The sequence below is a fragment of the Elephas maximus genome, chromosome 19 (genome assembly GCF_024166365.1).
Source record: "Elephas maximus indicus isolate mEleMax1 chromosome 19, mEleMax1 primary haplotype, whole genome shotgun sequence".
Taxonomy (NCBI): Eukaryota; Metazoa; Chordata; class Mammalia; order Proboscidea; family Elephantidae; genus Elephas; species Elephas maximus.
The window spans coordinates 22,411,524-22,438,655 of NC_064837.1; the positions used below are offsets into that span (position 1 = coordinate 22,411,524).

The following is a 27,132-nucleotide window of genomic DNA, read 5'->3' on the forward strand; positions in this document are numbered from 1 at the left end:
ATGAAATAGAATCTAAACCTAAAATAGAATCATCTCACACCCAGAACAGAAGAGGCCACTTAACTGTGTAAGCAGAGAGAACTGGAGGCAATTAGACTAGAGGATTTATGTCTCTATAGGGGGATTCACTCTTACCCATATCTTACTCATTTTTGTAACCCCAACAACCAGCACAATGCCAGAGATTTAGTATTATCCAATAGATAGCCACTGAATTGAAATATACTTTATTGTTACCATTTATGGGAATAAAATTTACTTTAAAAAACTGAGCAGACACCCTGTGTACTAAAATTACTTTATTACAGTTGATTTTTTTTTTTTAACATTTCCTTTGCTATGATACAAAGGATACTTACAAACAAAATATTACATATGACCTTGTTTTCTCTCTTATGTTCTGACAACTTGGTAACAGCTTTAAATGCACAATCTATACAATTAATACAGGTTATATATGAACTAGAAGGTATGTTGAACCAGAAGAATACTGACGATATACTGTACAATAAGCCTTACCAGTTAGTGCTGCGGACCGTTTCTACCAAAAGGAAAATGCACATCTGTACAGCCACCTTTACCAGCTGGTGCTGACAGTGAGGGAGGGGCTTCTTCCCCATTGCAACCCTTGATAAGCCTCCACTGTGGGCACCTGTTTGGTCTGAAAACTGAGAGGACTGTGTATATTTAAAAAAGAGTCAGCTGTAAAGCGGAAGAACACGCTTTTAACATGATAATCTCTCACCAAAAAAACCAGTCCTCGTTTTAAAAGACCCCACCCAAGTCCTTCGTCCACTATGAAAACCCTACAGGCTCAAGGGCTGTGGGAGATGAGAAGATAAAGGCTGCCAAAAAAAGGAGGCAAAAAACCAAGCCAAAATCTAGGTCTTGCAAAATCATCATTTTTCCCTTCACCAAAGGGAACTAGAAATGTACAAATTCATTGATGGACCTCAATGATATCATATCAGTTAGCTGATAACCCTCATTTTATCTGGAGCCCTGACTTGTGGGAATAACTGAAATAGATTGTGGATAATATATACCACTTGTAGAAAAGAACCTCTTCCTTACTGAAAATATTCCCTTTAGCCACCAAAGCTGGTCCTGGGTGATTACAGGTGTGCATTCATCTCTCAATGTCTTCAGAAATGATAAGGTTACAGCTTTTTTCTTTTTTTCTTTTTTTAAATAAAAAAGCAATTGACTGAAGCATTTTCTTTTTTTAAGTAAATAGCAAAAATAAAAATAAAAACCAACCCTGGCATTTGCACAAGTAATGCAAATGGAGCGATATGGCCTTTAAGGTAAAGGGTTAGTAGAAGGGAAAGGTGAAGAAAATTCAGAGAAAATGATGTATTCATTTTTTTCTTTTAAAAATTTTCTACAATACATGTGCAAAAAAATCATGCTGTTTGAGGAAAACAAAGGGAAATGAGTACATAAAACTAAAAACATAAATAATGTGTTTGGATGACTGGTAAAAGCAGAAACCAACCTGGGTTACAAAAAGGATTATACATTCAAGATGCTCTTAAACCCAGTGGGATAACTTATGTTAAAACTGTGTTAATAGTTACGTTAAAAATCTCAAGTTTGTTTTAAATCTTCACAATACAAGCAAAGCTGTTTTAAAATATACACTATACATATTTCTCAGTCTCTCCAACCTCATTAATGCGCATTAGGCTATCTTTTTCATATACTAAAACAAGGGGGTTCTGAAAGCTAAATTGCTCAGTGTAACCCATCCATTATTTAAATGTTTGTCTCAAGCTTTAAATGGGTTAAAAATTTTAGCAGACTTACATAAATAGGATTTAGCAACACAAGTGTTAATTTAAAAAATTCTAAAGCATTTACAAATTACCAGATTGGAATAGTCTGGGGAAGTTATGTGCACTATACTTTAAAATGTTATTTACATCAGACCATTGCTTTTGTAAAAATTTCCCTAAGAAAACAAAACCAAACAAATTTGGAAAACTAACCTGTTCTAACCTAGCAGAGAAGGATCATCATAAAAGGAAAAGGAAAATGAGAACGAAATTCTCTCTTTTCATGTCCCTCTCCACCTGGATTTTACCCTAGAAAGTCACTTGCAACTCCTAATAGGCTCATATGTCAAGTGTCAAGATAATGTGGTAAAATACCTTGTCAGATAAATTACTGGCCTCAAGTGGACTTTTTTGGGGAAATGTTCTCCTACTTTGTGTCTCTGGCTTGGAATATTTTGGGGTATGTGCAATTAATTGGAAGGGCACTCTAAGTAGGCACAACTCCTACTTACTGTGGAATAAAAGGTGTAACATAAAATGCAGTGGAGGAGAAGGGGTGGTGGTTTCTGACAGTATGAAATGCAAGGAAGGACAAAAGCACATTTGGAATGGGCACCAAAAAAGAGCTGTCTGGCAACACACCAGGGGCAGCTAGGATCTTCATAAACTAAACATACTTGTCTATGACTAAAAAGGGGAAGGGCTCAATACTCTCCAGATTTGTTTGATATGTGCCAAACGGTCACATGGACCAACCAGAACCTGCAAACGTGAGGCAGTTGCATCCTTTTTAATCACATAATTCTCTCCATGACCATGTGCGATTTATAGTAACACTAATGTCCATGCCGAGGCAATGCATTTGAAGGCTCAGAAAAAGCAAAATGTGCCACTGAGAGAAACCTGTTCCCACGTAGCTGGTCTTCATTGTTTCCAGTGGCCCTAATAGACCTTTGATACTAAGCCAAGCCATGCAAAAGCAAAGAGTACACACTTTTCATTAAAATTGGTATCTCATTTCTAAACTCCACTGACCTCAGAGTTGCCATAGAAACATATAACACGAGCACTGAAAGCATAAATATGAGGGTTCCTGGATATTTTTTAAAATACTTTTCCCTCGTCTATGTTCACCAATCTAATAATACCTTAGGCTACAAGGCATATCAGAGAAAGAGAGGTTAAAAGGGGGTAATGACAAAGGAACATATGCAATTCTGGAAACAGAAAAAACGTTCCAGAAATGGGACCAATGTGCCAGCAATAAGCATAGTTCATTTCATTGGAAAATTCAGCTGAAGAGCCCAATAAACAATTCCAAACCATAATGTTATCACCTGTATAATTTACATAAACATTAAAACACTTGCACTTTATAGACAAAACACACTTCTGTAAACATGGCCACTGGGGAAGGGAGGCGCCCTACCTCATTCATGATCAAGAACATGTACTCATTATATTAAATTATTCAGCTTCAAAAGATTTCAAACCTGATCAACGGTTAAGCTTCATTTCCCCCTGTTTAACAACATTTAAGCATTAATTCTAAAATGTCACCTAGGATGGTTTCAGGGTTAGACGCTAGGACCACAACTGGCAATGACGGCAACTCCTCTCTAGCTGGCACAGACCTATAAACTTTAGTACAAAAACAAAAAAATACAGAAACTAGGTCAATTTGTTAGCTACATATTTACAGATAATTACATGATTTTCACTCGCAATTGCTAAAAACTGTGAGTGAAAAGGAAACTGTGCAGGTTGAAGTACCCGTACTTTGTGGGGGATTCTTGGGCATCAAAATAATACCCTTTTTCATTCATTCAGAGGTCTCATCTTCTCTCCACTTTTTTATGGCAAACTACCTACAGATGTTCAAATCAGTATACTCAGTGGAAATCACGCTGTTTTCAAAGGGAGATCACAGAGAGGATTAGATTTTCTCCCCCTCTGAAGAATCACTTGTATTTTCAAAACAAAAGACAATCCAACAGACACACACACACACACATACAACCTCTGAAACTTCAAAAAGTCTGGGTTCTGGGAAACAGTTAACAGTGACGGTAACATAGTAAATGGCTCCCCAGTTTTAATTCTCTGCCTTTATTTTCTTTAAAGGGTATCTATCTTTGGGTGGGTGGGAAGTGCAAGTTTAAGAGACCCACAACAGGCAGATAAGGTGCATTAATAATTCATATATTTCTTATCATCTGAAGACTACCATTAGGCTAAATGGGTTCTCTTCCACCGTATGAGTGAAATTTTGGAAATATGAATACAAAGAGGGAAAAATTAGCCAACATGACTTTAAAGGGGGTTCCAAAATTCAGTAGAAAACATAAATGCACAATAAAGGAAGAGTTCTCAGCTTCACTTTTTTTTCTAGACAGTGTGTAATAAAATTTACTTCTTTACAAATTTAAGTCATTTCCAATGCAGACCTACTGTAGTGATTTCATAAAAGTGCAGACAACATAACCAGACACACAGCAAAATAGACCTCGATCAGTAGTCCTTGCATACAAAGGGTGAGTCTGCTAGGTGTACAGCACACTCTTTATCCTTTCAGGAATTTGAGGATGGGAAAGTTCCAGTTCTTAACAACTAAGAGTGAGTGAGTGAGTACATACATGCCTTGTCAAAGGCAATGCTATAAGCTGGTCGGGGGTGCTATTGTGTTAGATGGAGGAAAATAAAATAGACAATGTGTTTCTCTTCAGTGATGATCTGTATTTTGGTAAGCAGCTTAAAGATGACAGCCCAAGTTTTGGCCCTGCTCCTTAGAAAAGGCTCTTTTCCATCTAAGAAATAAGAACCTCCACCTCCATCAATACACAAGATTCACACTTATATACTTTAAATATACTATTTTCTAACTTGAATACACACCAGACACTTCACATTGTGAGCATGGGACGAAATGCAGGACCATATAAATTTACTAGGAAAGGGTTGCTGTGTTGGGTCAAACCTCTGCTTGGTTTGAATAGTGGTGGCTCAGAAGGGGTGGAAGGTGCACAAAGATCTTAACGATTATCAAGCAAGAAGAGGCAGCTAGAAGGAGAAAGCCCCGCACACCAGTACCATAGCCTTCTCTCCTAGTGGCCATTTCTTATATTTTACGATTTAGGAGAACTGTAAATGCCTCAGCAGTAATTCCTTTTTTGGATGTTTTGGTCCTCAGCAAAATACATATTAGGATTAATGGAGTAAAAAAAAAAAGGGGGGGGGGTAAGAGGATCAATGGCATCACTGCTAAGAAATACATATAGAAAGTATTAAAGACTGTGTGACTTACTGATGCTTTTCATTATCTTTGCAGAGCAATCACCATCAGTGTTTTAATCTCCACGGTTCATTTCTCTCTGCATCATTTACCTTTTTATTGTATCACAACACAGACTCGAAGGAACACTAACTGGCTTCTCCCCTAGCACTATTCACTGCATTGCAATGCATGCTCCACATTGTATTTAACTTTCTCTCCACTCACACAAGTGCTCAGGGGGGATTAAAAAGGAAAGGGTGCATGTAATGGCCACCTTCTCATAAATACCAACCCAGAGCACACATTCTTAAGAAAAGTATGCATTTTTGCCTTAACTGAGGGCTGAAATAAAAAAATAAAAGAACAGAACCTTAAGTGCCCTGATGGAAACGTACAGTGTGGGTTATATCCACCCATTTATCTATACACACACACACTCATATGTCTACACAATATACACATACAAATGATAACAGCTATACCAAAAATGTGCATATCTAACACAGTTTTAAAAAGCCAGTAGATCATGGTATAATACAATTTATTTCCACTAGTGAATGGCACAAATGGAGACATGCAAAGGAGGTGTTTCAAGTACAACGAAGTCATTTTTCACAGGTGAAAATAAATAGTATTATTCCAGTGTCCAACACAATGTATTCTGTAAAAATTTAAAATGCCAGACATTTAGCACTTACAGAAGTAAGAAGTACTAAAATCTGCCTTATGATTTTAAAAAGACACTCATAGAGTTTTCAGTTTTTGAAAGAGGGTAAGGAAAAATAGGTGGAAGGGGTGTCCAGGACAGCTTCCTTAGTGTAGTGAATGGTGTTTACTTGATGTCTAGGCAGCCAAAGATCGTAAAGACCATGGTAGAAAGTTCAATTTCACAACAAATCTTTGTAATATGCCTGGAGTACTAAGCATATGACACCTGTGGCCATGGTTTCACATGCAGCAGTACTCATCTCTAGGCAGAGAAAAGAGAATAAAAATAGTATAAACACATTTGCAGCTAACATTATATATAATGAAATTACTCTCAGATACTATATAATTTGGGGTTAGAGCTGATTTTAATAAGGGGAGAAAAACATGTGCAAAGGGAAGGGAACCCAATCAGGAATACTATATTTCAAGGAATGAGGTTTTGCATTTTTAAAATGCTAAGGGAAAAAAGGGAGCGACAGCGAACACAGGAAACTTTACTGCCAAGCTCTGGAAACCAGATGTAGCATTTAGAACTTTCTGATATGCTGAACAAATTTCCCATACTTTTTATTTCCTTAAATACACATATAACGAGTGGACACCAACAATGGGAAAGAGGTAGTATTAATCTGATCAAATGTTGACATTTGCACACTGATTCAGAAAGTGCTTCCTTTTTTCTTTAGAAAATCTCAAAACATTTCAAATTTCCTATTATAAGCCTTACTCTGATGGTTCCTATCACGTATGCAATTCCTCAGAAGTCAGATTTTACTCCTGCACAAACAACACAAACCAATTAATCTGAATCATTTTTGCAAAAGATACATATTTTAATTAAAATTAACTTAATGGTATAAACCAGGTATAGTCATGACCTACATGTAAATCTGGGTGTCACACGATTAAATTAGATACAAAGTCTTACTGGAAAGACATCTGGAGTCAGTATTTAATTGCATTTTTACAAGTCTATATGATCTGAATAAACTCAATAACTCAATTTGATTAAGTTGAAAACTCTAATTTTAAGTCTACAACTGGACTTTAAAATGCAGAATGGGGAATCTGGAGTTTGGTATGCAAAACATTTGCTCTTCCATCCGTCTAGTAGTACAGAGGGGCCAGGTCTTATATAAAAAGGGGCCAGGTCACTATGAGTTGGAATCGACTCGACGGCACTGGGTTTTGGGATTACGTTTCACTACGTTTTTTAACATTTTATTAAATTTTAATGCTTTTTCTTGTCAGGTTTCTCAATTTGTTTGAAGCATTATATGTCTGAATGCAACAAAGATATGACATTAGATATCTCATTAGATATGACAGATACATGTCACCTTTATCTAAGAACTGGTGATGATGAATGGCCAAGAGGACACTATATCACAGTGCTACTTGAAACACTGCCTAAAATGGTGTGTGAATTCTACCGTGATCTTGATTTTAAAAAGATTTACATTAAAATGTTAATTTTTCTTCATTTACCTTTAAATGAATGCCAGGAAATCCTAAAGGAGAAGATTCCTGGGGGTTAGACTGACATACCTGGGGAAGACTTTAATTTAGTTGAGAAAACCAGGACTTCAACAGTGATACATTGCTGTTGGTCTCTAGTTCAGTCTAGCAGAGTATTATCAATGAGAGGGATTCTGACTACACAAAAAGCAGGACCCAGAGTTAGCAGCACGGGTTCTTCAAGACAACCGGGGAGGGGGCAGGATAACAACGTATAAGGAACTCTGATTCACCACCGGAAAAGACATTTTTTTTTCTTCAAGGAATACTCACAGCTCCCACCCACCTCCAACTCAACTTCCACACTGGCATTGGAACACCAATTAATGTCTGACATTTAGCACTAAGTTGATCCTTCACTGTAAAACAAAACAAAACATGCCCCCCCTTTTTTGGGGAAAAAAAAAAAGTTAGCTTTTGTCAAGAGATTCCCTGACCACTTTTAACTTACTTTTTCTTTTTAATCTGCCAAACTTCCTAGTTCTTTTTCAGTAGTACTTAAGCACGAAGGCTAGAGACTTCTGTAAGTGGTGTTTCCCATTGTGTGATGTTAACATGATGTCAAATGACCACAAAGTCTCAATGAACTAGAAGTTTGTAAAGTATTGCAGCAACAAAAACAGCAACTAAAAAAAAGAGGACCTGCACATGCAACAAAATCTACAGTGGTGATGAGGATTTGTCAGCAGCTGGTAGTCATTGGCTCAGTGACTCCTTGTTCACTATGGCAACTAAACATTTAAATAATTGGCTATTCTATGTGTCAACAGGAAATCCCATAAGCCAAAATGGGGTAATCAAATTATGTCTACGTAGTGTGATGAGAATTCTAATAGATGGCAGCTTGCAAATATGGCATCATTCAAATACCTCTGGCATTTGATTTGTATTGGCTACACATCTTTGTTTTGTACCAAGTAAAAATATGTTCGGGGTCTTGGGAGTTTATAGTGCTCAGCTAGGATGAGATATCACAGTATAAGCAACAAAACCTCAGGATATATAGGCTTCACTTCCTCACTCTGCTGCTAAACATACCCACCATATGAGCTTTCAGAGGCCTCTTTCACCCTTCTGGTCTCCCCCTTTGAAATCTCACAGGTTTGTTAATGCAATCTCCACACAACTTGTGGTCTCCTGAAGTACCCTCACCTCTTCATGCCACAAAGAAGGCACAATCGAATGGATAAAAATCACTGACAAACCTATGTGGCACTGAGAAAATGAACTAAGTTGTTTCCTACCCTCTGAAAAAGTCAATGGAACCCTTTAGTGTTCATGGATTTCCCCTCTCTTTTTCTACTCCAAATGAGGCTGAGAAGTCGGGCCAATTTAATAAAGAAAATACACTGGTGAGGGGAGGCGAGTGTGTTCTCCTAACAACTAGTTCAGCATATGCTGCCTGCTGTGAGTGGCTTGTAAGAATTAGGGATATGGAGGAAGGCTTTAGATCTTTTCATGAACTTCTTAGGATACAAACGCCCAAGAGTGATGACTCAAGCCACTTTGCTGCATTTTATTTTTGCAGTTTTCAGAATATACCCCCTTATCTATCCGATTTTTTACTACATGCATTATATATATACACATATATACATATGTGTATATATATTTTTTTGTATCAACTCCCCTTTTCAAAAATTCCCCAAAAGTTAAAAAAACAAATCAAAAACAACCTGGCAGCCAAATACTATGACATCCCAATTAGTAAACACAAAACAAGAACGCTTTACAAAATGAATAAAATATACCATATGCACTCAGCTTCCACACTGTAGTACCCAAGTGAGGAGGCTGCTGTGACGATGTCTGTAGGCAGTTTCTTTTGGCAGACAGCTCCAGCGGAATTGCCACTCTCAATTATTATGTATAAGACATGTGTGACCCATTGGATATTTGTGAAGTGACACTCGTGCTTCTGCTCATGCCCTGCTCCGTCCGTCCCCCAGAAGCTGTTCGCCTTAGAGCCTGGGGGCTATTGCGGACTCCCATACTGCTACCTCGAGGTACCCCTTGCATTGGCCCTGAGGGGTGACCCCATGGCTGGGGTCCACCTTGTACTGGATGGCCCCAAGCTTGTGGTGGGCCACCCATGGGATGACCCCAGTGAGATCCTGGACCCCCAGTAGGATTGTGAGACCAACCAGAAGCTCCCGGGTAACTGTGGCTGAATGCCTCAGGGGAAAGATTAGAAAGGACCATGTTACTAAAACCTAGTCTCATGCTTTCAGAGTCAAATGCTTCGATTTCTCTGGCTTGACGCTCCAGCAGGCTTCGTATTCGTTCCGTGCGTTCATTCTGCAAAGCCAACATTTCTTCTTCAATCTGGTGAGGGGTGGGAGAGGGAAACAAAAGGAAAGCGGATTTATATTTTAAAAATCTATAAACTAAGGAAGCAATATTAACTCAGCTTTGAAGTGAGTTAATAAAAAAATCACTCTGGCTATTTTACAAATGGATATTTAAAAACCAAAGAGTGGTACTATAGGAATCATACATAAATTGTATTTCTAAAGCATATAAAATCCAGTTTTTAAAAGCAAAGGTAATGACCTCTACTGAAATAATAAATCAAGGCAATGATCATCAGTGGCCGCCAAATCCATTAGGTAAAAAGTTGATGGAGAACTTTTTTATGGGTGATCAGACTGGTAATACCTGACCCCACTGATCAATATCACTTACAAGTGTGACAACTGGATACTACCTATCTCTTGATATGATGCAAACGAAGTACAGAGTAAACCCTAGTAGTAGTCTTGCAAAAATTTTAAAAAGAAAATAAACAATTGAACCTAAATATAACCAGATATAATTACCAGTTTGCAGGAATGTGAAGGGAGGCAGAAGGATGTGTTAAATGACACCATGAGGATGCAATCAGCTAAATCTAGAGTGAGGGAAATTGTATAGGGCAAACCATACAATTTCTTCTACAATAAACAAATAAGGGAGGGGGAAGAGATTAAAAGGTTTAAAAGATTATTGACCAAATGCAATGTTTGGAGCTTGTTTGGACCCAATCCAAATAAGACATTTTTGAGATAATAGGGGAAATTAAGACATGGACTGAGTATTAGGTTGTTGCTGCCAGGTGCCATTGGGTAGATCTGGACTCATAGCAACCCCATGTGACAGAGGAGAGCTGCTCCATGGGGTTTTCCTGGCTGTATGGGGTTTTCCTGGCTGTAACCTTTACAGAAGCAGATTGCCCGCTGTTAGGTCTCCTATGGAGCCACTAGATGAGTTCCAACTGCCAACCTCTGGGTTAGCATTAACCGTTGCGCTACCTGGGTTCCCCAAGTATAAGATGATATTTGTAAATGATGATAAGTTTTTTCAGCTATCACAATGGAACTGTGGTTATGTTGAAGACAAAATGTCCTTATGTGTATGTAGGGATGAAATGTGATCTGCTTTAAAATACTCCAGACACTGGAGTTAAAATATAGGGTGTAACCAAGGTGGAAAGGGGGACTGTGCTGTCACATTATAAGCATAGCAATTAGGGTCACATAACAATATGTGTATAAGTTTTTGTATGAGAAACTAACTTGAGCTATAAACTTTTACCTAAAGCACAATTAAAAACAAAAAACAGATTGTGTGGGGGAGAGGAGAGTAGATGAGAAAGAATTGGCAAAATACTGATAGCTGTTGAAGCTGGGTGATTAGTACTTGGGGATTTCACTGTACTATTCTTCCTACTTTTGTATATGTTTGAAAATTTCCATGATAAAAAAAAAAAAAAGGAATGAAGAGAATTTGTAAAGGAACATCAAATGATTCAAGTTTCAAGATACGTGAGGTCCTAAATAGTCACTGTTCTCTGCAGAAGTCTAGTCCAACAAACATGTTCAGTTTTTATGTATCAGGTTTTTTAAAGTGCCCTTTAAAAAGCATATATTTTGGCATGAGGCACATGCAAATTTAAAAACGTAATACAGTGTGTTAAGATGTAATAACAGATTTATGAGGTACAGCAGAAATACAAAGGGATGGAGTGACAATGAAGTCTTCCACAGGGTTGACATAAAAGCCAGAGTCTCAAGGACAAACAGAAGTTTAACAGAAGAACAAGGGGAAGGAAAGACATTTTCAGCAGAGAGAACATGTGCAAAGGCACAGAGAAATGATTACAGTAAGTGTCGGGAAAACTATAAATAGGTCTGAATAGACTTCCATAAGGAGAGTTTGAAAATTATTGTTCTAAGTACTAAAATATTATAAAAGGGATTTAGAGAGGACATTTTATGTGAAGGTTGAAGGACTTAGATTAGACATGAATGCTTCTTCTGAGGGAAAGACATAAAACAGTTGACTCTGGTGATTTCTGAGTGGAGGAATTAAAGACAAATTTTAATTTCTATTTATGCTTCTCTATATTTTCTAACTTAAAAAAATCTGATGATTGTGTATTTTAAAAATAATTTTTCTACTCTTTTAATATGTCACTCTCATTAGCTGCCATCAAGCTGGCCACTGATTCATGGTGACCCCATGCACAACGGAAGGGAACGCTGCCCAATTCTCTGCCATCCCCATGATCTGCTGGGGATCAGATTATTGTGATCTATAGGGTTTTCAGCAGCTAATTTTTGGAAGTAGATCACCAGGCCTTTCTTCCTAGTCTGTCTTAGTCTGAACAGCTCCACTGAAACCTGCTCAGCATCGTAGCAACACGCAAGTGTCCACTGACAGACGAGTGGTGGCTGCGCTTGACGTATGATTGGCTGGGAGTTGAATGTGGGGGTCTCCCACATAGAAGGCAAGAAGTAATCACTACTATACTATAAAAAAAAAAAAAATTTTTTTATATATGGTATATATACTATATATATATAGTATACTATATATTTTATATATACTATATACTATTTTTTTTTATATACTATGTATGTCGAGCCCTGGTGGCGCAGCGGTTACGCATTTGCCTGCTAACCAAAAGGTTGGCAGTTTGAATCCACCAGTCGCTCCTTGGAAACCCTATGAGGCAGTTCTACTCGTCTTATAGGGTTGCTATGAGTCAGAACTGACCCAATGGCAATGGGCTTGGTTTGGTTATACTATATATGAAAGGAGCCCTAGTGGGGCAGTGGTTAATTGCTTTGCTGTTAACCAAAAGGTCAGTGGTTTGAACCCACCACAGGCTCCAAAGGAGAACGATGTGGCAGTCTACTTTTGTAAAGATTACAGCCTTGGAAACCCTCTAGGGCAGTTTTACTCTGTCCTATAGGGTCGCCATTGAGTCAGAACCAACTTGATGGCAACAGGTTTGGTTTCTTTTTTTAATACTATATATAAAATAACCAATTAATAAAGAATTAAATTTACATACCTCTAAGGATTCAAAGAACTTTAAATTTTTTCTTTTAAATATTTCACATGTAAAAATTTCAAAAATTCATTCACTAAAAAGATTTATTTTAATTCAAGGGAACTAATAAATGATGGGAATGCTCTGAGCATTCACTGATCTCAATGCCCTGCATATTATCTGATGGGGACTCAAGTTAAAATAATTGAACACATTAATGCTTGCCAACATTTTAAATAATAAGCACTGCTTCAATTTTGTTTGCTGATTAGTTTTGTTATACAAACTGTGCACACTTTTCAATTAAATACAAAACAAAACTAAGATTTGTGATAGCTTACATCTATCCTCATTTCTTTTAAAACATGTTATTTATCACTGCAAATTAGAAAGATGGTTTCACTGGGTAGACGGAGTTACCATAATGAAGACTTTTGAGAGGCTCTTTCAATCTGTCTTCTTTGAAACCAAATATGATTTTTTGTGTGTGTGAATATTTTCAGTTCCACAGATAAAGGTCTTGTAAGATGTTCCAATTGTTAATTCTTACTTAAAAAAAAAAGCAACCAGGATGCGATACTAAGTAAAACACCGGGAAAACTAAATGAGATGAGAAAACAAATAAAGCCCGTTTATACTTTGAAAATACTACAACTTTTCATGCATGTATAACATTCACATGGAATTTAAGATTTATAGTTATATTGTCATCTGGTTGAAAATGTAATGTAAATGAAGGATGAGACCAGTTGAAGCAAGACCTCAGGTACACGTGAGGCTTACTTTTTTGGTATCTCAACCTAAAGGAATAATTCTTGGTTCATTTGGAGGCTAAAGCAATCTTCAAATAGAATGATTATTCATCTGGAAACAACTACCTTTCACTCTGGTTCCACCTCAATTTATTTTTCAGATCACTGTTTCTTATCTGTACAACCACAAAGTACAAAAAATAGAGGTGTTATGATTGCTCAAAGTTTTTGCAGAAAAGAAACATGGTTACCAACCAACCCCAGATTGCCTTATAGTCACGCACTTCCTTGAAATGTAAACAGTAGCCCTAGAAATCAAGTAACATTTCAAAGTAGTTTAGATTTATCATCCTGTTGTTCTTTTAAGGAGCCCTGGTGGAAAAGTGGTTAAAGTGCTCTGCTGCTAACCAAAAGGTCAGTGGTCAAACCCACCAGATATGGCAGTCGTCTTCCATAAAGATTACAACCTTGGAAACCCTCTGGCAGTTCTACTTTGTCCTATAAGGTCTCTATGAGTTGCAATCGACTCAATGGCAACAGGTTTTTGTTGTTTTTTTATTACCTTTAATACTAAATAATCTTATGCATTTTTCTGTTACGAAAGCAACATAATCCACATTACAAAAAAGAATGCAAAAAGGAACCAATCCCTATTAACAGATCTACTACCAGCATTATTTCATTTTTTTTTATTAACTTTTATTGAGCTTCAAGTGAACGTTTACAAATCAAGTCAGACTGTCACATATAAGTTTATAGACACCTTACTCCGTACTCCCACTTGCTCTCCCTCTAATGAGTCAGCCCTTCCAGTCTCTCCTTTCATGACAATTTTGCCAGCTTCCAACTCTCTCTATCCTCTCATCCCCCCTCCAGACAGGAGATGCCAACACAGTCTCAAGTGTCCATCTGATATAATTAGCTCACTCTTCATCAGCATCTCTCTCCTACCCACTGTCCAGTCCCTTTCATGTCTGCTGAGTTGTCTTCGGGAATGGTTCCTGTCCTGGGCCAACAGAAGGTTTGGGGACCATGACCGTCGGGATTCCTCTAGTCTCAGTCAGACCATTAAGTATGGTCTTTTTATGAGAATTTGGGGTCTGCATCCCACTGATCTCCTGCTCCTTCAGGGATTCTCTGTTGTGCTCCCTGTCAGGGCAGTCATCGATTGTGGCCGGGCACCAACTAGTTCTTCTGGTCTCAGGATGATGTAGGTCTCTGGTTCATGTGGCCCTTTCTGTCTCTTGGGCTCTTAGTTATCGTGTGACCTTGGTGTTCTGCATTATTTCATTTTAAGTGTAATTTTTAAGTCTTGTATATTCAACACATCATGAAGATTTTTCCATATTAATGCTACCTTTGTAGACATCATTTAAATGGCTGAATAAGATTTTATTAAATGGCTTGGCCATAACTTACTTAATTACACCCCTATTTTAGATGGTTAGGTTGCTTTAAACTATTATAAAATATGCTACGATTAACATAATAATATATATTGTTCTTCCTATATTTTGGATTTATTTCCCTTGGCTTTCGGAGGTTCAATATATACTTCTAAATTGATTTCCAAAAGGCATTTGCAATTTATAAGAGTATTACTGTACCTTCACCAATAGGTATTGGTTTTATGCCTGTATTTTATTAGGCTTTGTATAATACGCAGGGCTTGGTTCATAACTGAAATAAGACGGTACCTAAGATGCTGTTTTTGTTGTTAGGTGCCATTGAGTCGGTTCTGACTTATAATGACCCCATGTATAACAGAACGAAACACTGCCCAGTCCTGCGCCACCCTCACAATTGTTGGTATGTTTCAGCCCATTGTTGCAGCCACTATATCAATCCATCTCATTGAGGGTCTTTTTTGATGACCCTGTACTTTACCAAGCATGATGTCCTTTTACAGGGACTGGCCCCTCCTGATAACATGTCCAGAGTACATGAGATGAAGTCTCGCCATCCTTGCTTCTTAGAAGCATTCTAGCTACACTTCTTCTAACACAGATTCGTTCATACTTCTGGCAGTCCATGGTGTAAATGCTACTTGGAAGTCGTATTATTATAACTACATATGTAATATTATTATTATAATTATTAGAGGCTGATTAATAAAAATTTTTTAATTAGTATAGTATAAGACGCTAACTAGCACTAATACTGAACCACTAGATGGAGCTAAAAATACAAACATACTTCAATAGTACCAGTATTTCTCTCACTACCAAACAAAAAAAAACAAACTCTTTGCTGTCTAGTCAATTCTAACTCACAATGACTCTACAGGACAGAAAAGAACTGCTCCAGAGGGTTTCCAAGGCTGTAATCTTTATGGAAGCAGACTGCCACATCTTTCTCCCATGGAGCAGCTGTTAGGTTTGAACCACCAACCTTCAGTTAGCAGCTGAATACTTAAACACTGCCTGAAACACTATAGGGAGTTTTTCTTTTAATGATAACTTTGAAGCATTGAGAGAGCTTAGACTGAATTTTAAGTACGAAAGAGAGTTGGACTCAGGTTTATGAAATCTGTACAGGGAACAAACTAGGTATTTCAAAATTTATGTTCGTTTCTATCTTCCCATCTTGAATGAGAAACATAACTGAAGTAATTTTAGAGGCAAGTATCTCTCAAAGAAGCCAGTAATAAAGACAGCTGTGCCAGAGGAATAGTAACATCTTATTTAGGTGGTTTTTTTCAAAAGGATATATTTTTCAATATAATAGGGCATTCAATTTTTATCCCAAGAACTGTAGGAAACAGAGGAAAAGTTTATGCGCCTATGGTTCAGAAGCGATGACAACCTTTAATAGACAAGGCCATTAAATAAGTATTAACTAACAATGCCCCACAGACCCAAGACTACATCAGCTTTTGGGAACTTACAGCTCAGGAATTCTGGAACACAGCTCTGAATCTTGGGTACAAGTGATACATCATACTACTTCTCAGCACAAATACCTCTCTTTTCTTTACTTCTAAAAACCTTCTGCCTTTTCCTCAAAACACACACACACCTTAGTACCCTTGGTAACCTGGTAGGATGGAAAATAAATTTGGGAATTCTAGTTCTGTTCTTGAATATACTGACAGAGAGTGTGTAAGTCAGAAAAATAAAATAAAGATGCATCTAGAAGTACATTTTGCAGCCTGACTTTTCGCCTGTGTAAGAACTGGTTTTACCTTCTGCCTCCCAGTAATCTTCCATCAATCTGTATAGGACCAGGCCAGGATGTGTGAGTAAAATATATATTCCTGATCCTTTGTTCCTGCCTCTCCCAGGCAATTACTGCAGTTCCTTTTCTTCACTATCCAAGTCTTTCTCCAACCTCCTAAGGTAGAGCTAGGTGCACAAAAGAAGTGAGGGGCACAGAGCCAGAGCTACTCTCTCACAATTCAACTGGACACCTTCATATAACCCCATATTCTCTCTAGCAATTACTACTTAATTATATTTTCTTGATTTTTAGAGCCCACTAATTATACGGTTCATTATTGAACCAATACTTAAAAAAATAAGAAAACACTAACTACCACCACTAGAATTAGGGAAATATGATATTGTGAAAGCAATTTGATATAACCTCTGTCCATATGAAAATACATTTATAAATGCTTTTGATGAAAGCAAATTCTCGAATAATTATCTTCTTTCTATTACTTATACCTTTTGTTCTAGGAGTGCCCTGCGGAGGGAGACCCTCTGTTCAAGCTCCCGAAGCTCTCGATCGTGTTGTGCCTCAGCCTGCATCTTGATCTTGCTTTGATATGCATTCAACAGCTCCAGTTCCTGCTGCAACTGCATCTTCAGAACCTGACACTCTGCTTCCTGTGCTTCATCCAAACGCAGCTGAGAGAGAGAAAGAAAACGGCTGTAGCCTACTGTGCACTATCTATAGTGGAAAGGAGGCGCTGTGACAGAAGACAGGCTATTCTTTTGTAGGTTACACAATTGTTCTCTTACATCCTGTAGTGAACATTTCTGAAAAAGAAGGCACAGTAACCAATGATGGCATTACTAAGATAAAGCTACCTACCATAAGCTATTTGGAGGGTGCGTGATTAACCACATTTTTCTTTAGAAAAATCTAGAATCTGATTAGGTGATATACAACTCTGAATCTCTCCTTCCCCAGGGGAAATACTATAGAACAGAGACTAGCAAACTATAGCCTATGGGCCAAATCTGGCCAGCCAACAGTTTTTTTTTTTTTAATGGTCCACTAGACAAGAATGCTTTTTACATTTTGAAAATAGTATCAATACATCAATAGTTATGTAGGTATCCACACGATAATTAATCCTCAATTTTGCCTCCTGGCCTGCCTTCAAAACCTAAGATATTTGTTACCTGGCCTTTGAGGAAGTTTGCAAACCCCTTATATAAAATACATTTTGTCGTGTACTCAAATGTGGTCATCTGCGTTCACAATGTAGTACTGCTTTTTGCCCACCGCTTAACAATGTTGCTGCTCTGACCTTGATAAGCTGTTGGGATCTGTTCTAAAAACCTCAGAAGCAATGGCAGGGAGCCTGTTCAGAACCTTCAGTACAAATGTTATCAAGGAGATTCTACATGCATCACATCATTTGCAAGCAAAAAGAGCACGAAGAATATGCACTAACATTACTATTTCCCAAGCTGCAGGACAGCGACCATTTCCAATTAGTATCTTAATTGCTAGGATTTTATTTGGGTGGTAGAAGGAAAAAGGAATAGTAAATTTGTTTTGCCTAAATAAAGCACACTTACAGCTTGTGTGGAGAGCATTTCATTAATGCTGTGATCATACTGTTCAGCCAAGATGGCTAACTTCCGGGTCTGCTCCTCCTTGAGCCGCTTCAGAACAGCTTTGTGCTCACTCTTTGGTGTTGTCTCCAGCAGGTGATTTCTTAATGCTTTGTACTGTCTGGTTTGGATTTTGCAGGTATCCTGAAACTGCTTTTTTATTTGGAGTTCCTTAGACTGGGAAGAAAAAGATAAGATGTACGTATTTTTTTAACATATGGCATTTGATATACTTTATGCTTACATGAAAATAAAGGCTGCTAGGAAAAAGGCAGAGGAAAAACAAAAGATCGGATTATAAGGCTCCAGGTACTTTTGCACTTCTTCAATGGGCAAAACCACTGGATTCTATGCATTTTTACAACAAAAACTAACATTAGAACATAAAAAACCCATTTACCACAGGACTTCAAGCAATACTCATTACTCCAACAGTAAACTTAGAGACTTGAGTAAAGAATTAAAATTAGTTCTGATTACTGTGTATGCTAATGACAGAAAACTAAATTTCTTCTCATGAATTTAGTATAGATAAAAAAGCATTTTATTGGCAAGACAATATTTTACCAGATCTCCAACTGAAGGAGAAAATAAGCATATTCATTGTTTCTTATCTGAGACATTAAGCTCCAATTACTTTTAATCACAATCTCAACTCCAACTATATAGTCTATGACAGACCTGGCAAAAGTAGAGTTAGGTACCAAACCAGAAGCTGACTTGGAAGTCTCTAACAGTAACTGAAGAATATTAGTACAACTGTCTTTTTCCTTAATGGAATAAACTACGTAGGAACATGCTTAGTAATAGTTTACTCTTTAACAGCACACGTGAAAACTTGAAGGCTGAGGTCACTAATATTTCAGAGGTCAAAAAAGAGTAATGGGGTAGGGGTGGAGGGCAGTCCTCTTCTTGGGGTGATGACAACAGACATGAACTACATACACATTTCTGAGATAACATAATCTGAACTCAAAGACAGAAGAGCTTTGCCTTTAGCTTTTGGTTATTCACTGGGTTAGATATTCTATGAATTCAGATTTTAGAAAACTTTAATGAGGTAAGATTTACTTATATAAAGTATACTGATGGAGTCTGCAAGGGAGAATATATATGTTTGTTCCACAAAGGAAGAACCAATAGTTGAAATTATTTTACCTTAATATAAATATAGCCAGATACTGGTTGATACTGTGGGCAAAAAATGTATATATGACCAAAGTTATATACTTGTCTTTTTTTTTTTTTTTCTTTTCTGTACTACAACATCAACTATGCTCTTCATTTTTTTTTTTTTTTTTTTCCCACCAACTGCAGCATTATATCATAGTCACACAACTTTATTCTGTGAAGGGTCAAGAAATGCGTAGCTACAATACTGGGGAAGCCAGCAAAACTTGTACAAGGCAAGGTCATGGAAGCTCCATAGACACATCCAAACTCCCTGATGGACTGAATTGCTGGGCTGAGGGCTGTGGGGATCATGGTCTTGGGAAACATCTAGCTCAACTGGTATAACGTGGTTTATAAAGAAAATGTTCTATATTCTACTTTGGTGAGTAGCATCTGGGGTCTTAAAAGCCTGTGAGCAGCCATCTAGGACACTCCACTGGTCTCACCCCTTCGGGAGCAAGGAAGAATGAAGAAAACTAAAGATACAAGGGAAAGATTAGTTCAAAGGACTAATGGACCATATCTAACATGGCCTCCACCAGACTGAGTCCAGTACAACTAGATGGTGCCTAGTTACCACCATTGACTGCTCTGACAGGGATCACATCACAATACAGGATCCTGGACAGAGCTGGAAAAAAATGTTGAACAAAATTCTAACTCAAAAAGAAAGACCAGACTTGCTGGCCTCACAGACACTGCAGAAACCCCAAGAGTATGGCCCCTGGACACCCTTATAGCTCAGTAATCAAGTCACACCTGAGGCTCACCCTTCAGCCAAAGATTGGACAGGTCCACAAAATAAAACGAGACTAAAAGGGCACACCAGCCCTGGGGCAAGGACTGGAAGGCAGGACGGGACAGGAAAGCTGGTAACATGGAACCCAAGGCTGAGAAGGGAGAGTGTTGACATGTCGTGGTGTTGTTAACCAATGTCATAAAACAACAGGTGTACTCACTGTTATATGAGAAACTAGTTCTGTAAACCTTCACCTGAAGTACAATAAAAAATAAGTAAAGAAAAAAAAAATGTGTAGCTAGAAGAAGAAACTCTTGGTTTAGCTATGCCTAGTAGTACCGCTCCTAAATAAATACTGTACTTGTTAACAAAGTTCTTCCATGTACTTCTAGCCAGGAATGGAACAAGTAAAATGTAAACATTCTTTTTAAAAGTTTTTATTTTTAAAATGCTGTGCCAATAAAACTGTAATCATAGCATATCAATAGCCTAATGAGAAAAAAGAGCTCCTTAAAGAATTTTTCTTCAAACAAGAAAGAAGAGTAAGATTAATGCTTATACCAAAGTACACGTACATACCTCAGTGTTTGGCTCAAGTGAAAGCAAAATGACTGTAAGTTAGTTATTTCTACTCATTTAACACCCATAGAGTGAAATCTGGATGGCAGCTGGAGAAATTGCAGAATAGGAGGTAGATTTTTACCCAATCCATTCCACAGAAATGGTACCCCTCCTCCACAAATCCTAGTCAATTCATGTAAGCGCTTAAACTGACCCACTGTCATCAAATCGATTCCAACTCATAGTGACCCTGTAAGACAGGGTAGAATTGCTCCATTGAGTTTTCAAGGCTGTAAATCTTCGGAAGCAGACTGCCACATCTTCCTCCTGAGGAGTGGCCGGTGACCTTTCAGTTAACAACTGAGTGCTTTAACCACTGTGCCACTAGGGCTCCTCACTCAAATATAAGTCCACCCTATAACCTTTTAAAGTCTTAGAGGAGCTTTAAAGAGGCAACTATTACTTAGGTAAATAGAAATGAGATGACTTGGTGTCAAAATCTAGTCTGTTGAGTTCAAATTAAACAAGTATTTATCATTTAGAGGAAACTGATTTTCTTCCCTGTTAAAGTAACAGAACGTGTTCCTTTATGGCAAACCTTGAGCTTGTCTGTCATCAGATGGAAGCATTCTATCCAAAGTCTGACTGTGAAACATTACTTTTCCCCTTACTTTCTGTGTAGTATCTTTGAAAATCAGACTGGTGTTTAAAAGCTTTCAACAACAGAAAAGAATGGTAAAATGTCAACTATCCTTCACCAGATCCCAGCAAAAATTAGAAGTGATTTATGGTATGTCTGGGGAAAACTAATAAGCTTCCAGTTTGGTTTATCTCTGGATGCTGATGGCTTTAAAACCATAATTAATTTCACAGACATGTCGTTTTAAAATTCTTAAAACTGGTAGGTGAGTGATCTGTAGACAAACTATTATATATCTCTTCTTGGCAAAGAAAACATAAATTTGAAATATCATTATGAATCCCAAGTTTTCTTTTAAGTAATATTTTACTGAGTTTTTGATGAAAGTTTACAAAGCAAGTTAGGTTCCCATAGATAATTTCCACACAAATTGTTCGGTGCCATTAGTTAACATCACAATGAGTCAACATTGTCTTTAATTGTGTCTGTTGCCTCTCTAGTTTCCTTGTCCCTTATCTTCTCATCTTTGCTTTTGAGTAATTGTTGACCTTTTGGTCTCAGTACTGATGGTTTTTAAGCAGGGCCCCAATTTTACAGGTAATATCCTTTATTTTGGAAACCCTGGTGGCATAGTGGTTAAGTGCTACAGCTGCTAACCAAAGGGTCAGCAGTTCGGATCCGCCAGGCGCTCCTTGGAAACTATAGGGCAGTTCTGCTCTGTCCTATAGGGTCACTGAGTCGGAACCGACTGGATGGCACTGGGTTTGGTTTTTTTTTGTTTTGGTTATCCTTTATTTTGCGTGTGACTTTGCTATTTCGCTAAAAAGTGATCTCAAGTGGACAGGCTTTGTTCTAGGTTTAAAGAGTATCTAGGGCAATAGCAGTCATCCTCTATAATATGGCCTGATGTGATCAGCCAATCAGCTGTAAGGGGCATTTCCTTAAGTGTATGGCCTGCATCTAATAAATATATGGATGTTCTGGCAAAACTAGATTGCTTGTTATGGATCCTGCATCTGGTTCTTAAGCCAGCTGCCTGGCGTATTGCCTGCCGATCTTGGGATTCGTTGGCCTCCACAGCCCATTATTAGCCAGTACTCTGCTGTCTGGCCTGCCAATCTTGGGTTTGTCAACCCCTGCAGCAACGTGAGTCAGGAGAAGCCTCCAACTTGACACCTGACCCACACTGACTTGGTACTTGCCAGCCTCTACAACCACGTGAGCCATTTTCTTGAGATAAATCTCCCTCTCTCACTCTCTATATACACTTCACTGGTTTTTTTCTCTAGAGAACCCAACTTAAGACATTTAAGACAGACCCTTACAAGGTAAGCCATTTTGGAAGATTTTTTTCCCAGTAGTAGATTGTCTATTTATTCTTTTTATAAAGTCTTTGATGAGCTTAAGTCTTTAATTTGTATGAGGTCCCATTTATCTAGTTTGCCTTCTTCTATTTGTGAATTTGTTGCAATGTTTGCTATCCGATTTTTAACAAAGATTAGGCTCCATAGCTTTCTCCCTACGTTTTCATCCAGGAATTTTATGGTTTTAGGTTTAATATTTAGGTCTTTGATCCATTTCCAGTTAGTTTTTCTGTAAGGTGTGAGGTATGTGTCCTGTTTTATTTTGCTGCAAGTGGATATTCCGTTTTCCTAGTACCATTTATTAAAAAGACTGTTTCTGCCCCACTGGGTAGACTTTGACCCCTTGTTGAAAATCAGCTGTCCATAGATGGCTGGGTTTAATTCTGACTTCTCAATTCTATCCCGCTGGTCTATGTGTCTACCATTGAACCAGTATCAGGTTGTTTAGATAAGAGTGGCTGTATAGTATGTTTTGATAACAGAGAGCGTGTGGCATCCTGCTTTGTTCTTTTCCTTCAATACTGCTTTGGCTATTCGAAGTTTCTTTTCTTTCCATATCAAGTTGGTCATTAGTTTTTCCATTTGAATAAAGACTGTTGTTGAAATTTGTATTGGGATTGCATTGTATCTGTAGACTACTTTAGGCAGAACTGACATTTTCACTATATTAAGTCTTCCAATCAATGAGCATGGAATGTCTTTCCATTTTGTAGGTCTCATTTAGTCTCTTGTAGTAATGTTTTATAATTTTTATTGTATAAGTCTTTTATGTCCCTGGTTAGGCTAATTTCTAGGTATCTTATCAACTTGGGGGCTATTGTAAATGGTACTGTTTTCTTTTTCTTTGGAGTAGTCTTTGTTAGTGTAGAGGAACCCAAATGATTTTTGTGTGTCGATCTTGTACCCTACACAATGTTGCTAAATTCTTCAATTAGTTCCAGCAGTTTTCTTGTGAAATCTTTAGGGTCTTCTGCGTATAGGATCAAGTCATTTGCAAGTAGACAGTTTTACTTCTTCTTCTCTAATTTGGATAACTTCTATTTCTCTTGTCTCATTGCACTAGTTAGGACTTCCAATACGATGATAAGTAAGGGTGGCGATAATGGGAATCCTTGTTTCATCCCTTTCTCAGAGGGAAGCCTCTCAGCCTTTCTCCAGTAAGTATAATGTTGCCTGCTGATTTTGCATACACGCCCTTAATTATGTTGAGAAGTTTCCCTTCTATTCCTATTTTGCTGAGAGTTTTTATTTACCATGAAAGGGTGTTTAATTTTTTCAAATGCCTTTTCTGCACCAATTGATATGATCATATGGTTCTTTTCCTTTGTTTTATTTATGGGGTGGATTATATTGATTGATTTTCTAGTATTGAACCACCCTGGTAATCCTGGTATGAATCCCACTTGACCATGGTATATGATTTTTTTTTAACATGTTGCTGAGGTCTACTGGCTAGAATTTTGTTGAAAAATTTTGCATCAATGTTCATAAGGAATATTGGTCTGTAATTTTCTTTTGTTATGATGTCTTTGCCTGGTTTAGGTATCAGGGTTATGCTGGCTTCACAGAAAGGGTTTGGTAGTGTTTCTCCCTCTTCCACGTTTTTGAAGAGATTGAGTAGGATCGGTGTCAACTCTTCTCTGAATGTTTGGTAGAATTCTCCACTGTAGCCATTTGGTTCTGGTGGCTTGTCTATTTTATTGTTCCCTTCAAAGAACCAACTTCTGGTTTTGTGGATTCTTTCTATTGTTTTTCTATTTAGTTTATTTCTGCCCTGATCTTTATTATTTCCTTTTTTTCTGGTAGCTTTTGAGTTCTTTTACTCTTTGTTCAATTTGTCAGTTTAAGTTATGATTTTGGATCTTTATTTTTAATGTAGGCATTTACTACTATGACTTTCTCTCTGAATACTGCTTTTCCTGTGTCCCAAATGTTTTGTTTTCATTTTCATTTGATTCCAGGAATTTTTACATTTCACTTACAATTTCATCTATGACCCAAGAGTGTTTTGGTGGTGTATTATTTAGTTTCCATGTATTTATTATTATTTTTCCCATTGTTGATTTCTAGCTTCATACTGTTATGGTTAGAGAAGATGCTTTGATGATTTCAATTTTTTTAAATTCGTTGAGACTTACTTTGTGTCCTAGCATACTGTCTACTCAGGAAAATGATCCATGTGTGCTGCAGAAGAATGTATACTGTTCTGGTGCTGGGTGGGGTGTTCTATAGTGTTCTATATATATTTGTTAGGTTCAACTGGCTTATGGTTTTATTTAAATTCTCAGTGTCCTTAGTGATCTTGTTTTTAGATGTTCTGTCTATAACTGAAGTGGTGTGTTTAAGTCCTCTACTATTATTGTGGGTTGTCTATTTCTCCTTTCATAGTAGTTAGTATTTGTTTTACGTATTCGGTGCACTGGTGTTAGATGAATATATGTTTAAAATTGCTATATCTTCTTGCTGTATTGACTTATTATTACGTAATGTCCTTTATTTCTTGGAATAACTTTTGATTTAAAGTCTATTTTATCTGATATTAGTATGGCCACCCCTGCTCTTTTTTGTTTACTTGTACATGGAATATTTTTCTCCATCCTTTTATTTTCAGTCTGTTTGTGGCCTTACATCTATGGTGTGTTTCTGTAGACCGCAAAAGGATAGATAATTTATTTTTTTTTAATCCATAATGCCACTCTCGGCCTTTTGCATGTGGCATTTAGACCATTTACATTTAAGGTTAGTACTGAAAATGAAGCGTGTACCTCACTCATTTTGCTATTTGTTTATTGAATGTTTCAATCTTCTTTCTTTTTTATTCTGATTTTTCTGTTTTCATTTGTACTTGGCTGCTTTCTTGTGATGAGTCATTTTGTATTCTTCCTTCTCTTCTTCTGAATGTTTTTTTCTTGGTGATTTCTTAGTGGTTATCACATATATTACATCACGTAACTTACAACTCAAAAATACTTAACACATGAGCAACAGTTTTCATATAACCTTAACATAATAAATCTATTCCTGACATGCTCCCTCTCTCCTCCATTTCTGTTGATGTGTCTCCATTAGCATCGGTAACCCACTGTCATTGAGTTGATTCTGACTCACAGTGACTCTACAGGAGTAGAACTGCCGCATAGGGTTTCTAAGGCTGTAATCTTTATGGAAACAGACTACTACATCTTTCTCTCTCAGAGCAGCTGGTGGGTTTGAACCACTGACCTTCCGGTTAGCAACTGAGCACTTTAACCACTGTGGCACCAAGGCTGCTTATTATCATCAAAATAACCTATATTCAATAAGTTTACTTTGTACTTATTTCTTACAAACTTGATGTATTGTTAGTGGGATTTAATTATTGAGTTTATTAGTTGAAAATACCATAGACTTGGTCTATATGATTGCCCGTGTTGTGTTTTTTGGACATCTCCCTTTTATTTTTTGTTTACTGTTTTTTTCCCCATATAAGGCAAGAGCATTAAATAAATACTCATATCTATAATTTTTTTTTTTTAATAGATATGAGTATTTATTTAATGCTCTTGCCTTTCCATTTGGAGTACCCTTGAGTAATACTTGCAAAGCGGGTCTGGTAGTGGCAAATTCTGGAGCTTCTGTTTATTTGGGAATGTCTTGATTTCCCGTTTTTGAATGACAACTTTGCTGGGTAAATAATTCTTGATTGGCAATTGTTTTCGTTCGGTATTTTATATACTTTGATCCATTGTCTTCTGGCCTCTAGCGTTTCTGGTAAGAAACTCGCAGTAATTCTTATGAAAGCCCTTTGGTATGTTATTGGGTTTCTTTCTTGCTGGTTTCAGAATTCTTTGTCTTTGGTTTTCAAGAATCTTATTAGGATAGGGTGCAAAGTTGACCTTTTTGTATCTGTTCTAATTGGGGTTTGTGTAGCTTCCTGTGTTTGCAGGCTTGGTTCTCTGTTTAGGTCTGGGAAATTCTCTCTGCTATCTCTTGGAAAATTGTTTCTGTGCTTTTATTGTTGTCATGGTGCTCTGGGATTCCACTAATTCTAATGTTCGATCTCTTAACTGAAACACGTATTTCCTTTTGGGTTTGTTCACCTTTATTTGTTCTTTTTTCTTGTCTTCTAGTTGACTTATTCTGTCTTCTGTCTGTTCAACTCTATTTTTGAGTGTTTCTCTTGCTTTTTCTAAATCAGTTGCTTTATTCTTCAGCTTCAGTAGTTCTCTTGGGTTTTTTTTTTTTTTTGCTTGTTTTTATTTTCCCTTCTGAGTCTCTTTTTTTGTTCCTCCATTTGTTTCCTGACCACCACTAGTTTGTTTTCTCCATACTTTTCGCTTTCTTTAAGCTTACTTAGCACCATAATGTGAAAATTATCAATTTTTTAAGTTAGTCTGATCTCTACTGGAGAAATTTCCTCTTTTTCACGTTTCGCTTTTGATTGGTCCTTCTCCTCTTGTGATTTTGCATGTTTTAATATTTTTGTTGATCTTGGGACTTTTTTTTTTTACTTTAAATTTTGTAGTCTGGTTTTTG

At 37.3% G+C, this 27,132-nt stretch overlaps 1 protein-coding gene across 1 annotated transcript in view; it reads right to left on the reverse strand.

Moving 5' to 3' along the window:
- Positions 1–278: 278 nt before the first annotated feature.
- TAOK1 (TAO kinase 1) overlaps positions 279–27,132 on the reverse strand; it is a 154,480-nt gene continuing 127,626 nt past the window's right edge. The window contains exons 18-20 of the mRNA XM_049861547.1: positions 18,105–18,317; positions 17,019–17,201; positions 279–9,606 (exon numbers count right to left, since the gene is read on the reverse strand). Coding sequence (XP_049717504.1) covers positions 9,145–9,606; positions 17,019–17,201; positions 18,105–18,317 — 858 coding nt within the window. The 3' untranslated portion in view covers positions 279–9,144. The remainder of the gene's footprint in view (positions 9,607–17,018; positions 17,202–18,104; positions 18,318–27,132) is intronic.